Below are 25,159 nucleotides of genomic sequence, written 5' to 3' on the forward strand. Positions count from 1 at the left end.
AAAGGAACACCGTGAAAAACTCTTGTATAATTTCTAACAAAATGACGATCATTTATTTTTAAATAATTTCAGCAACTGTTTATCGAAATGGGAGATAGGGTCTCTAAATTCTGTTTCACAATTTGTGACAAGAAGTGCAACTCACGCGAGACCAACAAATCCAGGATTGAATATTTGAGATGTTTCGTCTCATTTCTATAATATATAGACTCCCTCCTGAACTAGCACTGGTCGGCCCGGGTAAGAGGTGTGCAAGGTGGAGATGGAGATACAGGACAGGCTAGGAACGAGCATGCCATGGACACGCACGCTATAACACTTGTTCTGGGAAAGATCAGGACTACCGACTCCTCACTCAATAGAGAGGGAGTGAGGGAGCTCTACTAATACTATAAGTATACTGGGAGGGATCAGGACTACCGACTCCTCACTCAATAGAGAGGGAGTGAGGGAGCTCTACTAATACTATAAGTATACTGGGAGGGATCAGGACTACCGACTCCTCACTCAATAGAGAGGGAGTGAGGGAGCTCTACTAATACTATAAGTATACTGGGAGGGATCAGGACTACCGACTCCTCACTCAATAGAGAGGGAGTGAGGGAGCTCTACTAATACTATAAGTATACTGGGAGGGATCAGGACTACCGACTCTTGACTCAATAGAGAGGGAGTGAGGGAGCTCTACCGACTCCTCACTCAATAGAGAGGGAGTGAGGGAGCTCTACTAATACTATAAGTATACTGGGAGGGATCAGGACTACCGACTCCTCACTCAATAGAGAGGGAGTGAGGGAGCTCTACTAATACTATAAGTATACTGGGAGGGATCAGGACTACCGACTCCTCACTCAATAGAGAGGGAGTGAGGGAGCTCTACTAATACTATAAGTATACTGGGAGGGATCAGGACTACCGACTCCTCACTCAATAGAGAGGGAGTGAGGGAGCTCTACTAATACTATAAGTATACTGGGAGGGATCAGGACTACCGACTCCTCACTCAATAGAGAGGGAGTGAGGGAGCTCTACTAATACTATAAGTATACTGGGAGGGATCAGGACTACCGACTCCTCACTCAATAGAGAGGGAGCTCTACTAATACTATAAGTATACTGGGAGGGATCAGGACTACCGACTCCTCACTCAATAGAGAGAGAGTGAGGGAGCTCTACTAATACTATAAGTATACTGGGAGGGATCAGGACTACCGACTCCTCACTCAATAGAGAGGGAGTGAGGGAGCTCTACTAATACTATAAGTATACTGGGAGGGATCAGGACTACCGACTCCTCACTCAATAGAGAGGGAACTCTACTAATACTCTACTGGGAGGGAGGGAGAGCTCCACTACTACTCTACTCTACCTTTTTTCTTTTTCTAATCCCTCATAATGTGCTATCTCGTAAAATGGGACACTCAAATTCAAATATTAAATATACAAACTAATAAAGGCGTCTAACAAAATAAAACAAAAAATAAAGCTCGATCAAACACAACATAAAAGCTAGTCGGCCTCGCTCTAAATCATAGCAAGACAGAAATATGATCATAATGGTTTAGTGTTCTCCTAAAAAAGAAACCACTTAAAGGAAGATATCTGGCTGCATGGTATGTCTACACATTGCAAACCCCCAGAGAATAGCTCGTATCGCTGCGGGATACAAGTCTCAGATAACAATCACGTCATTTCACTGAATCTTCAGATGTTTACCAGCTTAATCTCAGTGTTATGTTTACACTCAGCCTCGCTGCCCATCAGGGCAAAGTTGACGTGACGGTGGATTTGAACTACCTGCCGCCGCCGCCTGTTTGATTGATATGGTATCGAGAACGAGAACACTCACTTTTTATAACGCACGATATAAATCACAATCCGGGATGATCAGTAAATTAAAATGAAGACGTCAGAGAAACGAAAGTTAAGGCGTGTGGAGGTTTGTAGAGTCAGCTGACAGTTCGACACTGAAATGTACACAGACCATAAACCAGACGAGAGCTAGGCAGGTCTGGGGTACCGTTCACTTTAAAGTAGTAATTTCCCCCTGCCATCCACATTAGTGCAAATCAGAGACCACCCAATATGTCAAAAGGAAGGCCCTCACGTGACAATTACTGAATAAAATACACGGCTCGAGCTAATTACACACAGACTAACCAGTACGGGAGCAAGTAAATTACACTAAATTGTCGGCTACAGGTGGGGAGAGAAAATGTACTCACACAGTAAACACAGACAGACACACTCACACTCACACTCACTCACACTCACTCACACACACTCACACACACACACACACACACACTCACTCACACTCACACTCACACTCACACTCACACTCACACTCACACTCACACTCACACTCACACTCACACTCACACTCACACTCACACTCACACTCACACTCACACTCACACTCACACTCACACTCACACAGCTAGACAGGACAAACTAAATCGTGCGAATGAAATAAAAGCGGCATAATCGGCAACCTCCCAGAAAAACGGGTAACTTTTAATTGGCATTTATATTATAAGAATCCACAAATTAGAACGAAGAAAGCAATTGTGTACAAAAATTGAACGACAAGAGCAAAGAAAAAACGAGCAATTGAGCGGGAAAAAGGTGGTGAAATGAGAAATAAGATCTAAAGGTGGAGGGAGGAAAGGTTATAGGATCCAACTACGGCACGATACACTGAGCAATGAACCAGGGCACAGCCTGACCGTAATTTGATCCCGTTAAAAAGATGCATAAAAATTTATGCGGGAGCGAAATATTTTATGTTATTTCTATTGAAGTTTGCATCAACAGTTATCTCAACAGAAGAACCTATGAATACTAAATGAGCCCTTTGGGTCGTGCAGTGTTAGAAGCCCGGGGAAGAGCCGAGAAAGAGAATTTGATACACTGTCTCTAATTGGATTACGGAGGTTCACGTTCGCTTCAAATTCTATTTGGGTTTATTTTTAGAGCTGTAAAACATCTGTAACAAAAGTAAGAAGACGAAGGTGTGAAGGTTAGCCATCACTTTTGCAATACACGGAAAGTACAATTCGATGGAATCACCAAAGAAACTGAAAGAATCTCTCGCCTTTTATAGTGTGTAGAGTCCTGAAGAAGGCTAAACAATAATAGGCAAAATGCCTGCACTCTTTCTGCGAGATTTTGTCATCGGTTCGTTTCTTTACGATTACGTGTTGATATTCCCGCGTGGGGAACAGGACAAAGCTTCAAAGACTTAGCTCTCTCCCCTAGTTAAATTAGCTCACCACTTTTCTTTCTCTCTCTACCCCTACTAGAGTTAGCTCACCACTTTTCTTTCTCTCTCTACCCCTACTAAAGTTAGCTCACCACTTTTCTTTCTCTCTCTACCCCTACTAGAGTTAGCTCACCACTTCTCTTTCTCTCTACCCCTACTAAAGTTAGCTCACCACTTCTCTTTCTCTCTTTCTCTCTCTACCCCTACTAAAGTTAGCTCATCACTTTTTTTTGGGGGGGGGGCCAACCATATTAAAGTATATTAAAATGTAGGATTTTTTCCAATTTTGACCCGGGGATATACTTTAATATACTTTAATATACTTTAATATACTTTAATATACTTTAATATACTTTAATATACTTTAATATACTTTAATGTACTTTAATATACTTTAATATACCTACATTTTCTCCATTAAAATTTTGAATCCATGTTACTTACCATATACTTGACCAATTTATGAGCCAAAATATATGAATTATGAGTTCAGAGGACTAGCAACTGGCTTATCTTCTAATCTACTAATTGTAGGTATATTAAAGTATATTAAAATGTAGGTTTTTTTTCCAATTTCGACCCGGGATATACTTTAATATACTTTAATATACTTTAATATACCTACATTATAAAAAATTATGTGAAAAATTTTGTTTTATTTAATGTATAGATTAGATTTACCTTTCATGTAAGGTTAGTCTTGTTCAAAGATATTGATACTTGACTAATTTATGAGCCAAAATATATGAAGTATGAGTTCAGGGGACCAGTAATTGGCTTATCTTCTAATCTACTAATTGTAGGTATATTAAAGTATATTAAAATGTAGGATTTTTTCCGATTTTGACCCGGGGATATACTTTAATATACTTTAATATGGTTGGCCCCCCCCCCCCTTTTTTCTCTCTCTACCCCTACTAGAGTTAGCTCACCACTTCTCTTTCTCTCTCTACCCCTACTAGAGTTAACACTTAACTCACCATTTCTCTCTCTGCCCTTAGTAAAGTCAGCTCACTACTTCTCTATTTGCCCCCTATAAGTTTGCTCACCACTTCTCTTTCTCTCTCTCTACCCCTACTAGAGTTAGCTCACCACTTCTCTTTCTCTCCCTAGCCCTACTAAAGTTAGCTCACCACTTCTCTTTCTCTCCCTAGCCCTACTAAAGTTAGCTCACCACTTCTCTTTCTCTCTGCCCCCTAGTAAAGTCAGCTCACCACTTCTCTCTCTGCCCCCTAATAAAGTCAGCTCACCACTTCTATCTCTGCCCCCTAGTAAAGTCAGCTCACCACTTCTCTCTCTGCCCCCTAGTAAAGTCAGCTCACCACTTCTCGCTACTTCTCTCTCTGCCTCCCTCACCATGGTATAGAAGTGTAGTACAAGTTACGTGTACATTAAGAGCAGGCCATTACATGCTGACTTTTGAGCGAGAGAGAGAGGGCACTAAAAATAGTTTCTCAACACCTAGCAGAAACCTTATAATTTCTTCACACGTAGTTTTCTTTAGCTGACCAGAGAACTCGGTAGCCTGGTGAGCGGTGTTCCACTGCTCTGTCTGGTGAGGAATGGTGGAGGGATGTCCCAGTATGTCCTACGACGTGCCACACTCCTTTCTTTGGAAACACCCGGACATCCGGAAGAGTTTGGGGTTAAATCTGGTGGAAGAGCAGAGCTGTCACATGTGGACTATATAATATCCTGACTGAATATATAATACAGAGTCGGAGACTCATAGAGCTAGAGGGAGATGTTTAAACCATGGTCAGAGAGAGAGAGAGAGAGGGAGAGAGAGGGAGAGAGAGGGAGAGAGAGGGAGCATAGCCGCACCCTGCCGGGACTTAAACCTCTCGTTTAGTATCTACATTCTTCCCTCACATTACACACACACACTCAGAACACAAACGAACACACACACACACACACACACACACACACACACACACACACACACACACACACACACACACACACACACACACACACACACACACACACACACACACACACACACACACACACACACACACACACACACACACACACACACACACACACACACACACACACACACACACACACACACACACACACACACACACACACACACACACACACACACACACACACACACACACACACACACACACACACACACACACACACACACACACACACACACACACACACACACACACACACACACACACACACACACACACACACACACACACACACACACACACACACACACACACACACACACACACACACACACACACACACACACACACACACACACACACACACACACACACACACACACACACACACACACACACACACACACACACACACACACACACACACACACACACACACACACACACACACACACACACACACACACACACACACACACACACACACACACACACACACACACACACACACACACACACACACACACACACACACACACACACACACACACACACACACACACACACACACACACACACACACACACACACACACACACATTCAAACAAACAGACACTAAGTTAATGTAACAAAAAAACAACAGCAAAACGGCAATCAAATGTCCGAGGTTTGTCCATGAGAATCTACACATTAATATATTCATATATTTTTGAAGATGACGACGGCACAGATTTACTATTACCGTACGTGGCCGTTGATCAACAAATGTTTTAAACTAAGAGCTGGAACTTCATTCAAAGACACGGAATTCGTATAGATCATAACTCTTTATAGAACTATATATTAATGTTAAATGTGATAATATATGCTGATTATTGTACATCCCGGAATTTTTAACTGTCCTTAAATATTAAATATTGTAGTATTTTGCGATAAGCATGTTCCTACATGTATACTGTGCTGTGTTGTTTTCAAATTGTTGTTTTCAAATTTATTGCATGGTTTTCAAAATTTCACTGAGTAGTGCCAGTGGTATTCTAATAAGGTTGTGTAGAGTATTATTAAATTAAACAATACTAATGACTAATGAAATGTAAAGGCTACGACACGTTTTAAAACACTAATTCCACAGCAAATATATGCCCAAAATAGCTGGTCCCGCCTACTGCGAGGGTGTATTTTTTAAACGAAACGTTAAATTGTTAAAGCGTAGCACTTGTCAACAATTATTATATTAAAGTGAACTAATTAATAATCTCATATTAACTCACTTAAAATGTTGATATCCGACGGTTGTTCGAACGCTGAGAACGTATTTGGTTGGTCGGTCAGCAGAAGGAATAGAGATTCTGACGAAGTAGGAACCAGGCTGGTGCTTACTCAACAGAACCTCAGCATCAGGTCTATCTAGGTAACCGTGGAACCACCTGACGAATTAATACATTTAAATACAGCTAAATAATAGCCAGCTCAGTTCAGTTAATACAGTGGGCGGGGTCGGGAGTGGCGACATCAGACAAGGAACTAGATATATGATCGTATCTTATGTCTAGCCAAAAAGGAATAAGATATTTTTAGACTAGTGATACTAACTTTGCTTGAATAGTTCGGGTGTCGAAAATAATCACAGAAAGAAAGAATTCCGGCAGGAATGTTACCGTAACTAGAGGATAAAATGCTGTGTTCGCATAAAGGTAAGAAAAGTACAATCAACTGTACAATTCGTGAGCACATCCACAAATTTTTTCAAGGCACAACCCCACACAAAATTGAACGTTGAGTATGCGTAAGTTTTAAATTTCCTCGTTTTACTATGGGAAGTGCGGAGGTAATTCTCGTATATGAATTTGTAGGCAAATATTGCATATTTTATTGTATTAGACCGGGCGGAGGTAGTACACGAGTGGGGGAGTGACCGGTAATGGGGCGGATCGCCAACACAAACATTTTATTCGAAATTCCAGTAAAAAAGGAAGTAGATATAGCTTGACTAATGTAGGGTTATCAATACGCAAGAAGTTTGACCGGTGATACGACAGAACAAATATAAACAACATTGCACAAAACATGTCAAGCATTTTAAAAGGTCAAATCAAGAGAAAACATGGTGGAAACTAACTGGTCTTCGTGTGGTGCCAGTGAATCACACTTCAAGGCTATCAACTTTGTGGGGACAAGGGTGTCTTCATCAAAAGCTTCATCTGTCTCAGGGTGAACGTCGCATTCCATTTGGACATAATCCAAACTTTGACTCAACGATTCAGGTGGGATTGCAAAAACTGGGTCGTCTTGCGGAGTGACCTCTATTGCGCTGATTTCTGAGTATTCGCCTGAAACGACGCTCGATTGCTTGTAGAGGCGTTCTGCGTTGGTATACCAAATACTATTAGTATGGCTGATTGGGCGATTGAAATAGGTAAAAGAGAAAGATTTTCTCCTCTCCAGCTCAGAAGTCATCCCCATTCAATAAACATAGATTCATCCAATTCCTGGAAAATGATATTTAAGATTCATTTTATTTGACATTTGAGCCGCGCAGAATTATATATTTTTAAATGTGGTACAAACATTTTTCAGCTTAAATTTCAATCATTTTTGTCGGAATACGTCAACTACAAACTGAATACAGCAGAATCAAGCAAGTTATATAATAAACATATTTTATACGTATCAAATTTGATGTGCTTTCCGTGAAGATTTGTATAACGTCGTGACCCTCATTGTCGTTTCATCTAGTGTATCATTTCATTTCAGTAGCGGGGCGAAAGCCGCGATACACGATACAGCAGCTCACTCGATCGTGCGGGCGCTACTATACTGCATACTGAAAGCGCGTCGCGCGAGCGCTCTGGTTAGAGAAAAATTGAACTATTTTATCATTTATATAATTGTATTATATTTATACTTATTATATATTACTATGTATAGATATCTATATATAGATATTGAATAGGATTTGCTTTTTTTAAAGAAATTTATTTATTATGCGCGCCTTAACAGATATGAGGGATGAAAATGTAATAATAATAAATATAGAAAGTGTTACCTGGGGACCCCATGTAACTGTAAACTGATACTGATAGTGGTCATCAACACCAATAAAAACGGCGGAATGACAGGCTGATATGAGCGCAGCCCAGTAAAAATGATGTAAATGTAGTAATTAGATTAGTAATTTGAAATACGTTGCCTTTCATTTGTCATTTTTGATTGTGAATATCATTAACGGGTAATACTCGTAAAATATTTGTTCCAGGACCGTCGACGAATCCAACTCGGCGCGCGTCCTGGGAGGTTGTACATTTAAACCTATAGCAAGAATATCATTATTTTATCGGTTCATTGTAATTGCAAATTGTATACTTTCCGCCCGGCTGTGATTTTTTTTTCATTTATAAAGGAGCGAACATATTTTTGCTACAACATATAAAATGCAATTTAATGTGTCAAAATTAAACTAGCGTAATTATTTTATTTGGGAATTCCCCCTCCCCCCTCGTGCCTCGGCTGATTACGTAATATGCAAACAACCCATTATCAATGCTTACTAGAAATCTAAGACTAAAGTGAGGCCGCTAGTCGAATGCCATGTGGTCTTCAAACCTTGATGTCATTTACAGTGGTTAAAGATTCAAATTAAAGTCGAATTCATCCGTAGGTTTAAGCTGGGGACCCAGGCTATTATATTCATAAACATAGATTTATGAACATAGAATAGAGATTCTGCGGAATAACAGGCTGAGCGCCGCCCAGTAACCGTAGTTTTAGAACTTGCTATAATGCTGACGCGCGCTTCGATCTGCTTAGTAATTTATTTGTTATTGACGATTCTAATCATTTATATTCCAAATAAATGTTGTTCGGGTACAACCCATTAAGGATTCGCCAGTTGAACTTTAAAGCAACCATAAGTACGATTATACTTATAACATTAACTTAAGTTAGCGTTTTCTGGAAGGTTTGTGAACTCACTACTCAGTATAGTAGGTGGATCGATCATGATCTTGTCATTTGACCATTGTTAATGATCTGGCCCGGCGCGCGCTACTTCGTAGCACTTGCCGTTTCGAGAAGAAAGCGGCGCGCGCTACTTCGAAGAAATTTAGACGAGTAACATCCGTCAATCTTGTCATACGTTGTACTTGTAGACCTGCCGCGCACGAGTGCGCGGCTGTATCGTGGCTTTCGCCACGATACTAGTACTACTACTAGTGATTGGTGATACCACTTAGTGAAACGACAATCAACAATGGATAATGGGGGTCACGACTTGATACAATCATGATCATGGTGAAATGCATGGTTATGTTAATAATTTCTTCCACTATGCACTAGTTTCTGAGTTAATTGACGATGTCAATTCATGGCAGCTCGGTGCGGCACAGTAACGCATCGCGCTAAAAGTTTCTGAGCAGTAGATAGTTTCGGGAAGATCTAACACTAACAGCAATAGAAACACGATATTATTGTCTCGGGACGATCGATCGATGGTGAAACTAAACGCGTTCGTGGTTCAGCTTAAAAACGCGGACTTATGTTTGTGTTTATATCGAGACGATCTTGGATTTATCATTAAGACTACGAGACGAACTGTCATCAAGAGATACGATATAATACCTAGTGATAGTTTTATGTGGAGGCATTTACAGATCATGAAAACGTCATAATAGAATTAAATTTAAACTTTGTGTAGTACCAGAAGAAGAAACTGAAGCCTAAGTAAAGGTGGATAGAGAACTGACGTCAAAAATAAAAATAAGGTGTCCAGCCGTTCCTGAAATTTTATCCTGACTATAAAAATCAGAAAAACATTCAAATTTACTGTTCGAGTAGACACAGATCTATCCATAGAAGTTATTAAATAAAGACTGATCAAAATCATTAAGTTTTTACAGTATTTGATGAATTGCAGCACATTTAATACCCAATTCGTCGAAACCAGGTGTTTCATACTCTCGAATAAAGACCAGGCCTGTTATCAATGATAACGTACCATCAAATACTGTACCCAAAGAATGATAAACATACTATCGTGTATAGAAAGATTCTAAGCAATGTGATCAATGATCATACAGATTATATGCTCCTTCAAATGTGAGCGCCGTCGTCATGTATCACTTAAGATTTTCACACAAAATAAAATACCTCAACATAGTTCTTGTCGAATATAATGACTGCATGGCTACAGTTCTAGGAGACAGTCCGAATTCGAATTCAACGTTTACTGTAAGTGTAAAATACTATCACTTACCACAGAATCAAACAAATTTTGATTTCATCTCTGATTTCATCCAGGGGTATTTTTTGAAAAAGTATTTAGTCGTGAAATAACCTCCTAAATATAATTGATCACTGATCAGCTTATACACGTGAAATTAGCGTTGCCGTTAAGGCAACATTTTTAATAAAGAAACGGTGATTATAAAAATCTTTTTCAAGGAAAACTTTTAAAAAGAACAACATGGAAATTGGAAATTAATGATCTACCAAATCGCAAAGGCATAATGTTGCATTAATCGTAGCGGGAGGAGACCGGCCTCTCCTTCCGTCGAGTGACCGATTGTCAGATTGTGTAACAACGAAGCTCATGTAATCTTCAGGTAAATCATGCGCACTCCACCGTCATGATGGTACGCAAATAGAAAGCTTGCTGGCTGCCAAAATTACTTTGAGTAGGTGATCTACCCAGCCTGCCTGTTGGGAATGAAGTGCTCCTTTTAACTCGCCATATCAGTAGATCACTAAATCTATAGTAATGATAAGTTGCTTACTTAATAAGTAGGAACCTCTTATTAAAGTTCACACCAATAACCAACTATTACTGTACTGGGTAAAACTGGATAAACACTGAATGTTTGAGAAAATAAAATCACGGTTCTACAAAAGCAGAGGAAGAAATGAAATGAAATCGAACTGGTGATTACTTACCATGTTCATGATAACAGAAAGCTACTATAAAAGGGAAATGAACGTGCCGGCTAACTGGACCGGATTAAGTTACAGACAGAGAATTACAATTTCAGCGACCCCAGTAACCCTAAACCCACGACAACGTGCTTTAGAAAATGTGTAAAACTATGTGCTAATGGATTCGCATGTAGTTTACAACTCCGACTAAAGTCATCCCTCTAAATAGATGTCAGACTGGACACACTGTTGAATTTTTCCAGTTTTAGTTTAGTTCTACTTGATAACGCAGAGGCTATAGAGTCTGAAGGGATGGGATGACAGGAAAGTAACACAAAAACACGGACAAAGCGGATTAACTAACTATAGCCCGAGCTAATAAACATCGCATAATTCGTAGGTCATGATAGGAAGTAAATATAACAGGATTAGGGCAAAATACGGACCGCAAACTGATCAAAAGGGCGCTGCAACAAGTTACAAACCCGACTCGAGATTGCAAAGGAGAAGGCGTTGTTATTCAATCTCAGGGCATGAACCTCCAAAGTTAAGGATGAGCTGCTGACGACACGCTACCGTCACAAATTGTGGCCAAAAATAAGCAATATATCTGCAGGAGGGGTGTCAAATTTCTGATTAGCTGCCAGATGAGAGGAAGTGAATGTTGCAGCGAGCCTGGTGGAGTCACCTGCACCTACATTGTGTAGATTGTGTAGTAATGAAACATGACATTATAATAATAGTAACTTTAAATATAAATTTATCAAAATTTCAGCTTAACATTGAAACATGATTAAATTATAACATCTCTGGTTCAAAGAATTTTAAGGGCTTAAAATTCAAAATTAGCGAATATTTTCTAGCAAATAAATAATTGAAAACACCCAGTACAAAAACCAGTCCCAGGATTCCTAAGTTTTCGCTAGCACGATGATACTCAAGTAGCTACTAGTTAAGAACATTAAAATAATTCATGCAAGTCAGAGATCTGATAAAAGAGAACATCTCTAACTCTTGTCGACTTGTGTACCAGCAGGTACATCCACAACGCCGGACTTCTTAATGACCACATCCTTAAGTGGCTTGTCACGGGAGTTGGTCTTTGTACCTTCAATCTTCCTGACAATATCCTGGGAAAAAGAGGTAAGGTTACATACTGATAGTTACACGATGTTTTGTATCTTTTGATACAGGACTATCTCTATATAGTTAAGTCAAGTTTTTCAAACAGATTAGCCTGATTGAAATAATACATTTTCATTCGAATAATAATAGAAATATTTAAGTGGATCGTTCGACCTTCGAAGTCCCTAGGGCCTAGTTTGAAATTAATCAAGTTGCCTTTAACTTTAATACAACCTATTTGTCTAATGAATATCTCCACTTACAATTCCTTTAGTGATTTTGCCGAAGACGACGTGTCTTCCGTCCAACCAGGGAGTTTTCACAGTGGTAATGAAGAATTGAGAGCCGTTGGTGTCTTTACCAGCGTTAGCCATGCTCAGCCACATTGGTCCGAAGTGCTTCAGCTTGAAGTTTTCGTCTTTGAATTTGTCTCCGTAGATGCTCTTGCCTGAAAGTTTATCTCTATTAAATTTGCAATTGCAGCATAAATTGTTCTGCCTTTCATTACTGCTAGACATAAGACAGAACGTTATTCAAAGTTGTTGATGTCACTTGTTAGTAGCGGGATTAATAGACATTGTTTTAGTTCGATGCATAACGAAAGTAACATGTCCACTTCACTGATATTGTACTGTCGGATGAAATCCAGCATGACGTGTCCTTCACTCATAGGATTTGCACTTTGGGCACTTTGTTATTTTAATGATAGCGCGCGTGGCTAGCGGCGCGCGGTAAGGATATAAAAAGCCGTGTACTGTTTCAGAATATCTGACCGCCGCGTACAAACATAGTACTGTTTCGTGTCTTTAAAACAGTCATTTACGTCGACATAACAATTAATCTGCTTTCGGATGCCAAATGCGAATGAACCGTTTAAATGGAAATGGAAATACGAAACAGTTTCGCCGTCTTTTGTACAAAATTCCAAGATCTGAAGCGAGTAATCAAGGTTTGCGTGAAGGTACTGGACATTATTTTTGCGGTTAAAAACAGGGGAAACAAGGAGACATTTTTCCCATGGGAATAACACACAACGCTTTAAGTGTGCAGAGTGAATGTCTGCAAGTATGAAATAAACTCAAATTGTACTCTGAGCGACGTTGAATCTAAACTGGAAAAAATAATGTATAGCAATATAAATACACGAAAATAAATATTTAACACTTTGAAGAAATAGCCCGAATACACCCTCTGATGAAGTAATTTAATCAGTCAACTGTCAAATTGTAAGTCGAATGTGGGAGGACATGGTTTGGACCCAAGAATGCAAACAGCTTGAAAAATACTAAGTATAAAGAAGATTCGAATTTTTAATAAGACGGTTCTATATGTAGAAGATACTTTATCTTTTTATTAAAAGATACCTGACCGGCCTATTTACGTAATATTAAACATTATCTCTTGTACCTATTCCCCTACTAGTTCAATTAGTTTTAAGCTCGCTGACCAAGTAGTCATATTTGAGCATTCTATTCAAGGAAGTATCAGAGCAACAGCCAGACGATTGTAAGTTCAAAGTACCTACCCAACACTAAAAGGGAAATTCAAACAGTTCAAATGCAGAGGAATTATAATTTTGATATTTCTAACATCAGCTTATCAACAGTTTTTATGACAGGACTCTTTCTGATTATTGAATCAAGTTACGTGTCTTGAAATTTTCACACTGTAATTACCGATTATGAGCAGATGCATTTTAGAGCACGCAAGAGGTTTCTAATAAATACATGTATTGCAAAGAAAACAATTTCAAAACTGTTGAAAATATTACAAATAAATATTGATATAAAAAACGTTTGAAACAAATCGTAGATAATGTTAAAATTCAAAACTGTATTAATGCAACATTTGTCCGGTCAATAATGTGCCAGGAGGAGTCCATTATGTTCATATATATATCCATATATTGAACTTAAGATTGAGTTCTGATCATTGCTCGCCAGTCTTACGAAAAAGTATAATCTTGTGATTGAAAGGTTGAAGTTGCCAACCCTCTGACAGGAGCAAATTGAGAGACGCAGTATTTGTCTTTTCAGCACAGGCGTGTACCCGGCATTCCATACCATGGGTTTTCTGAACTATCTTCAGAGCATTCCTAAGAAGGATTCTAGCTAACCCTCTCCCTCGGTGACCCTCTTTAACATGAAGCTGCCCAATACTTCCCGTACCATACACAGCTAACCATGCTATCGGAGTTGTTGGATCACTGTTACTGAAAATACCAAAGCATGGCCTTTGTGTTATGTTTGCCAATACCATCGACTGTAGGCTGTCATAACTTGCATCACCGAAACCAATGTCCAGAGCCCACTGTTTGGTGATTACCTCAGCATGACCTTCCAGCAGTGGACCGAGTATGTAGCCTTGCGGTACAGATATTTGGCCAGGTTCTGTTGTAGGAGAAGCTATCATGTTGTGGTTAAATTTACTGGGATCTTTTCCAAAGTGAAAGTTAAGTCGTTGGATGACACCTCTGACGATGTCATCAAAATATCTCGTCTGCATATTCATTACGAACCAACTACTGAAATTTGCCTCATTCTTGCCATTCAGGACTTCATCTAAAAAAATATCGATCTCTTCCAAGGTTGCTTCATCATCGATAAAGAAGTCCATTCTTACAATTAGTTTGTTGTCAATTTGTTGGTGAATGATGCTAGAATAAATATGACCCGTTGACGATTGAAAAGAATTTACTATCACGTTTCCGTCCTTTGGAAGCCAACCCTTTTCAATGAAACTTACATGAGTCTTGAAAAGAAACATCTTTTCTGGAATCTCCAACGACTTTAAAGGAGCAATTTTCTCCATCAAGATAGTACACATTGGCTACAACCTAATAATGTTGATGAAGTTAACTTTTGCGAGCAAGCTATGGTAAAATATCAAAGTCCAGGACTTGCAGGGTAAATGAATTAACTTAACGGGTCGATAAAAAAGACGCATGGCAAGATGCAGTAATTAACAATCAGAGGGGAAGTTGGTCGTTTAGCTCCGGACAGTCTATGCAACGTCTATGCAACGTCCGTGCAACAACAAAAGAACCGTCTATGCAACGTCTATGCAACGTCCCTGCACAATGAACACTCTATGCACACTCCCTGCACGGTCAGTCTATGCAACGTCTATGCAACGTCTATGCAACGTCCCTGCACAGTACCATATGAACACCGGCTACTAGCCGGCTACTAGCCGGCTAGTAGCCACTTTTGTAATAACAGCTCCTCAACTTCACATTAACAACCGGCTACTAACCGGCACTTGAAAAGTGGTCACTAGCCGGCTACTAACCGGCTACTAGCCGGCTAGTGACCACAAAGTGGCTACTAACCGGCTACTAAGCGGTCACTAGCCGGCTATTAGCCGAGCTCTAAAGCAGACCTATTAGTAGCCGGTTCTAAACCGGCTACTAGCCGGCACTTGAAAAGCGGTCACTAGCCGGCTACTAACCGGCTACTAACCGGCTAGTAACCACCAAGTGGCTACTAACCGGCTACTAACCGGTCACTAGCCGGCTCTTAAGCGGACCTACTAGCCGGCACTCGAAAAGCGGTTAGTAGCCACTTGGTGGTTACTAGCCGGTTAGTAGCCGGTTAGTAGCCGGCTAGCGACCGCTTTTCGAGTGCCGGCTAGTAGCCGGTTTGGAACCGGCTACTAGTAGGTCTGCTTTAGAGCTCGGCTAATAGCCGGCTAGTGACCGCTTAGTAGCCGGTTAGTAGCCACTTTGTGGTCACTAGCCGGCTAGTAGCCGGTTAGTAGCCGGCTAGTGACCACTTTTCAAGTGCCGGTTAGTAGCCGGTTGGTAATGTGAAGTTGAGGAGCTGTTATTACAAAAGTGGCTACTAGCCGGCTAGTAGCCGGCTAGTAGCCGGCTAGTAGCCGGTGTTCATATGGTACTGTGCAGGGACGTTGCATAGACGTTGCATAAACGTTGCATAGACTGACCGTGCAGGGAGTGTGCATAGAGTGTTCATTGTGCAGGGACGTTGCATAGACGTTGCATAGACGGTTCTTTTGTTGTTGCATGGACGTTGCATAGACGTTGCATAGACTGTCCGGAGCTAAACGACCAAGTTGCCCCGAGGAGTCCTAACTCTCCTCGCGTCCTAAGATGCCGTTTCTCCTGTCTCATTTATGAATGTTTCATGGGAATCATAATTCAAACAAAGAAATTCTTTTTATTGATAAAACTTTAAAGTTAGACCGTTCTCAAAACTGTAAATGACACAAGGTTTTATTACTGGTGAGTGGTATTACAGGTTGCATTAAACAGTCGGTCTATTCAATGAGGTACACAGTGTGTACTACGGTAGTTTTAATTTCATGGAACTTGTTATCTGCTCAATGATTGAGATTATCCCGAAGGAACATTTTCTTAAAAGGTCAAAGTTCTTGTAACTTATTTCGCTCATTGTATGAACTATTTTAAAATCGTTTCAGGGAGAAAATTAGAAACAAAAACAGATTCCTGAGCTACGTGCCTCCATGACCATTATTACTAGATTACGGACTGTGTAAGAATCTAAGAATTTGCCATAAATTTATATAATATAATATTTAAATGTAATATTTATAATATTTATCTGAACAGGATTATCTTGGAAAAGTGCATTTAATTAGGTTAGTAAGGATGATAATTCTTGAATCTGATGAAGGCCAGGGTTAACATTTTCGTAATACTATGATCGAATCTTGTTGCTACCTGTTGTTATGGGGTTGTTATACACCCAACAGAACAAAATATGCAGATTATCACGTCATGTCTAAACTAAAATTCAAACGCTTAAAGTCACGAAGTATACCTCGTAATTATTGTATTGATTATATTAATAAATTATCGATAAGTAATGATGTAATACGATAAAGCAAATATGTGAATCGTAGGGATGAACGTTACTTAAAACAATTACGATTTACGTAAATTGCATAACTCAAAAGTCACAACTATGTACATTGTACAACTATTTACATAGAGAAAAATATAAATATTATAGAAGGGTTATTGAGGGGGTTTCACCCAATTTTCACTCCATTTCAACCATCCCCAAATCAAAATATTTCGTTGTTTTTGGGCAAGATGGAATAAATTTTACATTCAATTTTCTCTCCATGCTATGCATTTGTAACTGGGTCTCTCCTACTGTTATCTATAGAAAAGTCGCAAATCATCCTAATTTATTTAAAATCTTATTGGCCTAGCTTATATTCTCGGCTTGTGAACCACGATTCAGCTCCCTAATTTTCAACAGTAAGTCTTGGGAACTAATATCTAAATAAAATACTAAGAGGCAAAGGTTGAAGGTTCTGGATCAATTCAGAACCTTCTCACCAATTCTATAACAAGAAAAAGTGTTGGAGCGCCTACATTGTAGACGCTCCAACACTTTTACAAGTTTAATTTGGAAATGTAACATGTTGTGTAATCCCAGTTTGTAAGCAGAAAAGGGGCCAATTTCTTTGCTTCTTGAGAAAGATGGGTGGGTAAAAGAGAAGAGGAGTGTGTCATATAAAGTGAGCCACTGCCTGATGGCTCATTCTAAGGCTTAATATGCATACAACATTTGATATCGGGTCAGATAGCCTTGCAAAACAATATGCGATGTACTCAGGGGTTGGATCAAATATATACATGAATAGACATGGACGAAACAGAGCTATATAATTGTTCAGTTCAACAATCCTTTTGTAATAGTCCTGTAATTTCTCATTTTTGGAACCATTTATATGTTATTAGCACCCAAGTCCCAACCCCAATATCATCATTGCCCAAAATAAATTGAATACTATCACTAGCCACTCGTAATACTTTCTAGATAGCTACGCTATTATCTTTTGAAGGACTTTTGAAAAAATAAGAAACTGACCTCCAGTTCCGTCGCCTCTGGTGAAATCACCTCCCTGAATCATGAAGTCCTTGATGACTCTGTGGAAACCACTGCCCTCGTAACCGAATCCTTTCTGAGATGGAAAACTTTATGAGTGTTGCTAATTTAACCGCACATTTGAGAAAAGCTGGGCCATTTATAGTGCTTAACTAGAATCATTATTGGTGAAAAGAGAAAATCAAAACAAACCTCGCCGGTAGCTAAGGTGACAAAGTTTTTGACTGTCTTAGGCACGTCGTTACCGAACAAGCTGATCTCGATTCTCCCAATGGATTCGTCTCCAATAGCCATGTCGAAAAACACCTGAACAAATGGTATAGAAAGGATCCATCCTTGATAGTGTACACAGCCGTTAATAAATGAATACCCTTAAGTCAGTCATGCAAAAGTGACAGAAATGAAGAATAAATTGTATAAGTAAAATTCACTCATACTCGTACTTACGATGTCGGAAACATCTAACTTGTCTTTAGCCGCTTGTACGACGACTGTCTGTGACGGGAAAGCAAAGAAATACACTAAGAAGCAGACAGCTCCAATACCGACGACCTTCATGATTATACTGGTCTTGGACGAACGTTTATTGAAAGACAACGAAATGGTTTGAACTTTCTTACCCATGCAAGATAAACAACCTACCCTTACAAGGTGACGTTGCTCTATGTACGTTTCTAATTGTGTGCGGAGTAAAACTGAGTTTTCCGTTTTCCAAAATAAATTGTTACGCGCGGCGTAAGTGCACAGTCTCAACTTTGACGGATGATACTCGTTTAACAAAAATTTCGCCGCGGTTAAACCACGCACGATAAATTTTCCCGGCCCTACGATGTACTTGTACCATTAATTCTTTTGAGTGAAAAGTGTGACTGGAAAAAAAAGTGCAACATATTTACACACTATGTTTTTTATAAATGAATGGGATTCGTGCATGGTAAAAAATGACGATTTATTTGACCAATGTAGCGCCGCGCATCAACAATAAATGAATCCAGAAAATTGTGGAAAATAACTTTGCGAAGGAGGAACTTCACTGTAACGTAACTGTAATTAATTAACACATGGCTAGCGTCGCGCGCAGCATAACAGATGCTTCCTATACACATGATTATAGGTTAGTGGTCTATATTACGAAGGAGCAGACTTTTGTCGTCAACGTAGGACCGTCGGGCCACCTCATATATCCAAACCCGATTACTTATTCCCTACGACATACGATCTTTTTGCCTTCTATTCGGCAAGAGCAGGGAAAAAAATTTTCAAAGTATGTAGTAGCGCGCGCCGCTTTCTTCTCGAAATATGAGCCCGATGCATGTGTTTATACGAAGTAGCGTGCTCCGGGTCAGTCCATTAACAATAAAAATCACTATTTAATGTGTCAAGTTCTAAATCAGAGCTTAGTTTACGGGTGATACTCGTAAAATATCTGTTCCATATATTGGACCGTCGACGAGTCCAACTCGGCGCGCGTCCTGGTAAGTTATAAACCTACAAGAGCTTAGTAGACGATTTGATTGATTGGGAACTGGGTTTTACTACACCAGTTTATGTTTACTAAAACAGATATTGAACAGCAATTTAATAAGATAAAAATCTTGTAGGTTTACAACCTACCAGGACGCGCGCCGAGTTGGACTCGTCGACGGTCCAATATATGGAACAGATATTTTACGAGTATCACCCGTTAATAAAAATCGCGTACCAGCGTACTTTAAAATCTGTATGATTCATGAAATTAAAAGTAGCTATTACTATATGGAAGCAGTTCTAACGAGCTCTTCTCAAACACAAGGATATATTTTGTGAACTTGGCTAGTATATATGAAACATTTGATATGGAGTTGTAAAGGGAGTTATGTGCCTCGCCGGGCTAAAGTAATGGAGGATGCAGATGACCTTGCTGTACGGCAAGTTAAACAAGGATCTGAAACTACTAGGTTCCGTACAGACTCATCTCTGCACCCGTGTCAATATGTTCATTATATGCAAGCGTCTTGATTTATGACCATTAAGAGTTAAATAAATTGTTTATATTCCCCATCATGGACTAGTGGCTCAACAAAACTGCGTCGGAAATTAAAGCTCAGCTACAGCCTGAAGACTATTCAGTCTTGTGTAGAAAATAACTTCAGCTACCAATATGTCCCTCACAAACATGGTCCAAAACATATCAAAACAGCACACGAAACACACACCCAAAAAAAGTTGTCAACCGTTGCTCTCATCGGCAAAATAAATTTGCCCGTCCTTTAGGATACAAAGGATACAAGGATACAAGGATACAAAAGTGATAATTATTTTATTGAGTTCACAATAGTTATAATTCTGAAATAATTTAAGTTACACACTTCTAATCATTTACAAATGTGTAGGGATAAAATAGAAATGTTATAATATAATGCTATTTTCTTTAAGTAAATCAAATTTGTATGGTTCATGAGTTTATTTTGACTTCCTAGAGCATCATACACTTGCCAGTATTTGAGTGGAAATCTGGGCTCTTATAATAGGCTGTATATTGTTCGTTCACAGAGAGAATTGAATGGATTGCTCTTGCTGTGGCAGTAAATTTGGTAGGATCTAGATTTTTGTTGGAGAGCAGACCGGCTAGGTCAGTGATGTTTTGGGGATAAAAGTTGAATTTTTCCCTAACTGAGGAGTAAAGCAAACAGTCAATTAATACATGGCTTTCGTCCTCGATAGGTTTGAGCCCTTTACTGAAAAAGCAGTAAGTGCACCAACGTTCTTCTCTTGGTACAAGAGGGGTTTCGTATCTGCCCCTTTCAACGTAGAGGTTGTGGCAGCTGATACGAAACCTTGTCAAGCTTTTTCGAAAATCAGGTACTTTGATTATTCGTAGGTATGCCTCTGGTTCAAAATCATGTTTAATTAAGTTATAGAATTCTAGTTTTGGTGAGGAGGCCTTGGCAGATTTCCAGGTATTCACGAATTCTTCCCTCATATTATGACTGATTTGGGTGGAGAGCTTAGATTTTGATGAAGATGAGTGGGGGACGTTGTATTTGGTGAGAAGCTTTGAGATGTTGGTATACCAAGGAAGGCCCAGCATGATCTGCTCGTGAAATGCAGCACAAAGTAGTTCATTTTCGGTGCTTTCAAGGCGACTATAGTAATCTATTGCAAGTTTGCAGGCTTCAAAGAATAGGGGGTGGCGCCCACTTTCGCCCCAGCAACCTATATTTGATGCTTTTGAATGGACGGACAAAGACCACTTGATAAATTTTAGGTGGAATTTCTCATAGTGGTCCTGTGCAATGTACTTCAGGGTATGCTGGGGGCTGGCTTTGTCATCTATTTTTGAAAGGTATCTCATTGTTTTAGAGTGGGGGCATAAGACTTGACAGCCATAAAGCAGGATTGGTTTGATTAAGGAATCAAATAGAATATTAAGGGCACGGTGAGAGAGGGCATCTTTAACTATATTGCCTTTAAGGCCATATAGAGCACGGAGAGCTTTGGCCCTCAGCTCAGTATTTGCTGCCGTAAAGGATCCATTTCTGTGGAATATTATGCCAAGATAGCAGTACTTTTCGGTGTGCTGGATGGGCTGACCTCCCAATGTAAATGTTTCATGGGACTGCTTCTTTTTGGGAGGGCTGAATATAACAATCTTAGTTTTCTTTATATTTACTTCAAGGCCCATGGAGTTACAGAAGTCAGATAGAATGTTGATATTGACTTGCAAGGCCTTGGGACTTAGAGCAAGAAGGACAAGATCGTCAGCCCAGAGCAGATGTGATATTAGAACGTCAGCAAGAACTGGATAATCACCAACAGATTTCAGAAGAGATGACAAGTTATTAATATAGATTTTAAAAATCCTTTATGTAAAACTTTTTGGTCGGTTCTGCAAGTGCCCGCTTCTTCATGTCCTGTACCAGATCTTTCCGGAACTTCCTCTGTTCGACAGACCGATCAGGGCTCCAAAAAACTGTCTTAAACTTCTCACTCTGCCGCAGGTTCCTGGCATTCCTCAGAATCTGATCAACGATGAGCGAGTTTGAGGTGATAACTTTAACTGGTCGCGTTGAGTCAACCGTTTTCTTTCTTCCTATTCTCTGAGCCTCTACTTTTGGCTTTATGCCAATAGTTTCCAGAACTTCACTGACTTGAGATTCGAGCTTCTCTTCTTTTTCCTCAGGCAGACCGAAGATAAGAAGGTTCCTGCTGCGGTCCTCCTCTGCAACAATAGTCTTGACTACAGACGTCAATGCTTCCGGGCTGATTACTGGAGACTGTGCTGGCAAACTTTGAACGACAGAGCTGTAAGATTGGAACTCCGCTTTCACTGAATCAGCAACTGAACTTGACACAGTTTTCTTCATCGCTTCAAGTTGCTCGGTCTTGCAAGCTGATAGCTCGGCCTGAACACTGATAATCTGCTCTTGCTTCTCAATTAACTGACCCTGAAGTCTGGTCAACACATTCTTATACGCTTCAACGGTCTCCATAAGATAGTTCGTATACTCAAAAGATCGACCACACACATCGACAATCTCCGGCTTATTCAGTCTGTTGAAGTTCTTAGCGTCCGCAATGTCCTTTAACTTTCCGTACGGCTTGCCAAATTTCTTCAGAGTCTCTTTTTTTTTTTAAATTTGAAAATTCAATTAATTATTATATATATAAATCAAGCGTTACATTTCAGCCATGCAAAATTACAATGACATATTTTGATATACTAATTGATAAATGGTACTGCAATATAAGTTGCTTAATGTTTGGCCGGATGACAACTAACTTAAAGAGAAAAATAAACTTGATTACATAATAATTAATTTGGCTGAACCAACACATAGCAAGAGCCACATTAACGTTGGGGCCGTCGATGCTCCAGGTGAACATCTCATTCCACAATATGTAATTGATACTTTCCAAGTCCAAATCTGCCATCGTAAAGATCAGCACAACAAGCTAGCAGCGCAGTAGCGGTGCAATTATCAAGAGATAAGCAGTGCGATAACGAGAGCTAACAATTTTAAAACGGCAGTGAGAGTGTATTTCGACTAATGTTATAGTATCAGAGCTTCCTCTTTCTGTACAGAAGGTTACGTTTCCACTAACAACTAACTTACTCGCCCGAATAAAAATATTGTAGAAAGGCTCTGAGCACTACTATTATATGCACTGTTGCTGTGGGTATGAAATTGATTTTAATAAACGTATCTTTGGACGCTGATTCCGAATCATACAAATTACCAATGACGTAAAATAAAAATGCTTCCCTGAGCTGAGGCTAGGCTAGGAGTTAATAAAACAAATATTTAATAAAACAAATATTTATTTTTACGGCACAATCAAACAATATCAATAATAAATAAATCAGGGGAGTTAGTTAGTAGTAGTAGTAGTTAGTAGGTGACGGGAGCTTCTAAGCTTTCCGTAGTGCCCCCAACCTGCTTTCAGATATGGGAGTCATATATGCCTTCAGTTTCCACCCGGTGAACCTGGTCGGCGAGCCCCCAGGTTTCAACTGCGCATGATAATATAGCCGTGCGGGTAATAAATCCCGGGTTGGCTTCTCGTGTATTCGGTAGTGTGGCCGACCCCACTACTCTGCTGCGCGGTGCCGTGTTGGGTTGCTATCCCGGCGCGCGCCGGAGCTAGCCCCTCTCCCCGGCCTCCGCGCACTTCGGCTATTTCGCTATATAAGAATTGAAATCTGCGTTCGTTTTGCGTACTGTATGTTTGGTAAGATAATTATTTGTAAAGAATCAGAGTTGTCATGCCGCTCGCCCGAGCGTTTGGAGTTTTAGGAGCCAGTCCAGACACTTGCCTGGATTGCATCGCAATAGCTCCGTATCGACTCCTTACGCCCGAGTAAGTTGTTATATCCTATGTACTCTGTAAGTTTCACGTTAGAGTAAGTTGTTATATACTCTGTAAGTTTCACGTTAGCGTCTGAGGTACCAGTCCAGACTATGTGTCTGGTTCGCATCGCTAAGGTCCTATAGTGACGCGTTGCGCTTAACTCAAGAGATGTGAGTACGATGAGATTGTAATTTTATTGTATGACTGTAACTTGGAGATGGGTGATCAGGATTAGAAAATGTATCGTTTGCAGTACCGAGAGGTTGGAACTAAGGGAGCCAGCCTGGACTCTTGTCCAGATTGCATCGCAATAGCCCCTTGTCGACCCTCGCTCTCGTTCCTGGTAACGGTGTGTGGTTACTATGGTAACAGTGTGTAGTTGGTAACAGTGTGTAGTTGCTATGGTGAGTTGCTATGGTAACAGTGTGTAGTAGCGATGGTAACAGTGTGTAGTTGCTATGGTATCGGTGTGTAGTTGCTATGGTAACAGTGTGTAGTTGCTATAGTATCAGTATGTAGTTACTATGGTAGCAGTGTTTAGTTGCTAGGTAGTGATTTGGAGTTGCTACGGTAACCGTGTGTGGTTGCTATGTTAAGAGTGTGTAGTTTCTATGGCAACATTAAATGGTTGCTGTGGTAACAATTTAGAGTTCTTCTTCGTTGACAAATTCTAGTAAAGTCGTTTCAAATGATTAACATCGTTTAAATGAATAAATCTGAATAAAAAGTTGAAACAATAGATAATAAAATTACCCGCCATGCGCGCTACCAGAGTAGCTAGCGCGCAAAACGTATTAAAGGATTGACAGCGAGATCATTAGCACATACTGTGCTCAAATGGCGTTCGCGCGTTACGTAAAATATAGGAAAAATTTAATATAGCAATCTCAATTCGAATCAAGATAACGCTGATAGGATGAATCAATCATTCATTGATAAGCCAGTGTGTGCTACACTCATATCGTTTCATCTACACACTAAGTAATCACTAATCTATAATGATGAAGTAGTGGCAGAAAAGTCATGCCTTGTAACATGATCAGGTTTGACAGCGGTGCTATAGTCCCTTCGCATTTGATGGCTGAAGATTACTTCGGTGAGTCTGTTTGAGAGGTTGTGCTATTAGAGTGGAATTTACCAGGTGTAGGAGCTGCGCCTTGAGGGAAGAATGTAACCAGTTTTGGAAAACAGTCGCCCTGTCGTGTGGTAA

At 39.9% G+C, this 25,159-nt stretch overlaps 2 protein-coding genes across 2 annotated transcripts in view; both read right to left on the minus strand.

Moving 5' to 3' along the window:
• LOC134815360 (ras GTPase-activating protein 1-like) overlaps positions 1–7,710 on the minus strand; it is a 37,453-nt gene extending 29,743 nt beyond the window's left edge. Inside the window, exons 1-2 of the mRNA XM_063823883.1 lie at positions 7,323–7,710; positions 6,475–6,630 (exon numbers count right to left, since the gene is read on the minus strand). Coding sequence (XP_063679953.1) covers positions 6,475–6,630; positions 7,323–7,666 — 500 coding nt within the window. The 5' untranslated portion in view covers positions 7,667–7,710. The remainder of the gene's footprint in view (positions 1–6,474; positions 6,631–7,322) is intronic.
• A 4,131-nt stretch (positions 7,711–11,841) lies between these two features.
• Positions 11,842–18,808, minus strand: LOC134815361 (peptidyl-prolyl cis-trans isomerase B-like). Its single transcript, XM_063823884.1, has 5 exons — positions 18,565–18,808; positions 18,310–18,423; positions 18,100–18,193; positions 12,499–12,683; positions 11,842–12,240 (listed from the first exon to the last, which is right to left on the minus strand). The coding sequence occupies exons 1-5, from the start codon at positions 18,739–18,741 to the stop codon at positions 12,118–12,120; spliced, it is 693 nt and encodes a 230-aa protein (XP_063679954.1). The 5' UTR covers positions 18,742–18,808; the 3' UTR covers positions 11,842–12,117.
• Between the last annotated feature and the right edge of the window lie 6,351 nt (positions 18,809–25,159).

The sequence above is a fragment of the Bolinopsis microptera genome, chromosome 5 (assembly GCF_026151205.1).
Source record: "Bolinopsis microptera isolate Bmic1 chromosome 5, MBARI_Bmic_1.0, whole genome shotgun sequence".
In the NCBI taxonomy this organism is placed as follows: domain Eukaryota; kingdom Metazoa; phylum Ctenophora; class Tentaculata; order Lobata; family Bolinopsidae; genus Bolinopsis; species Bolinopsis microptera.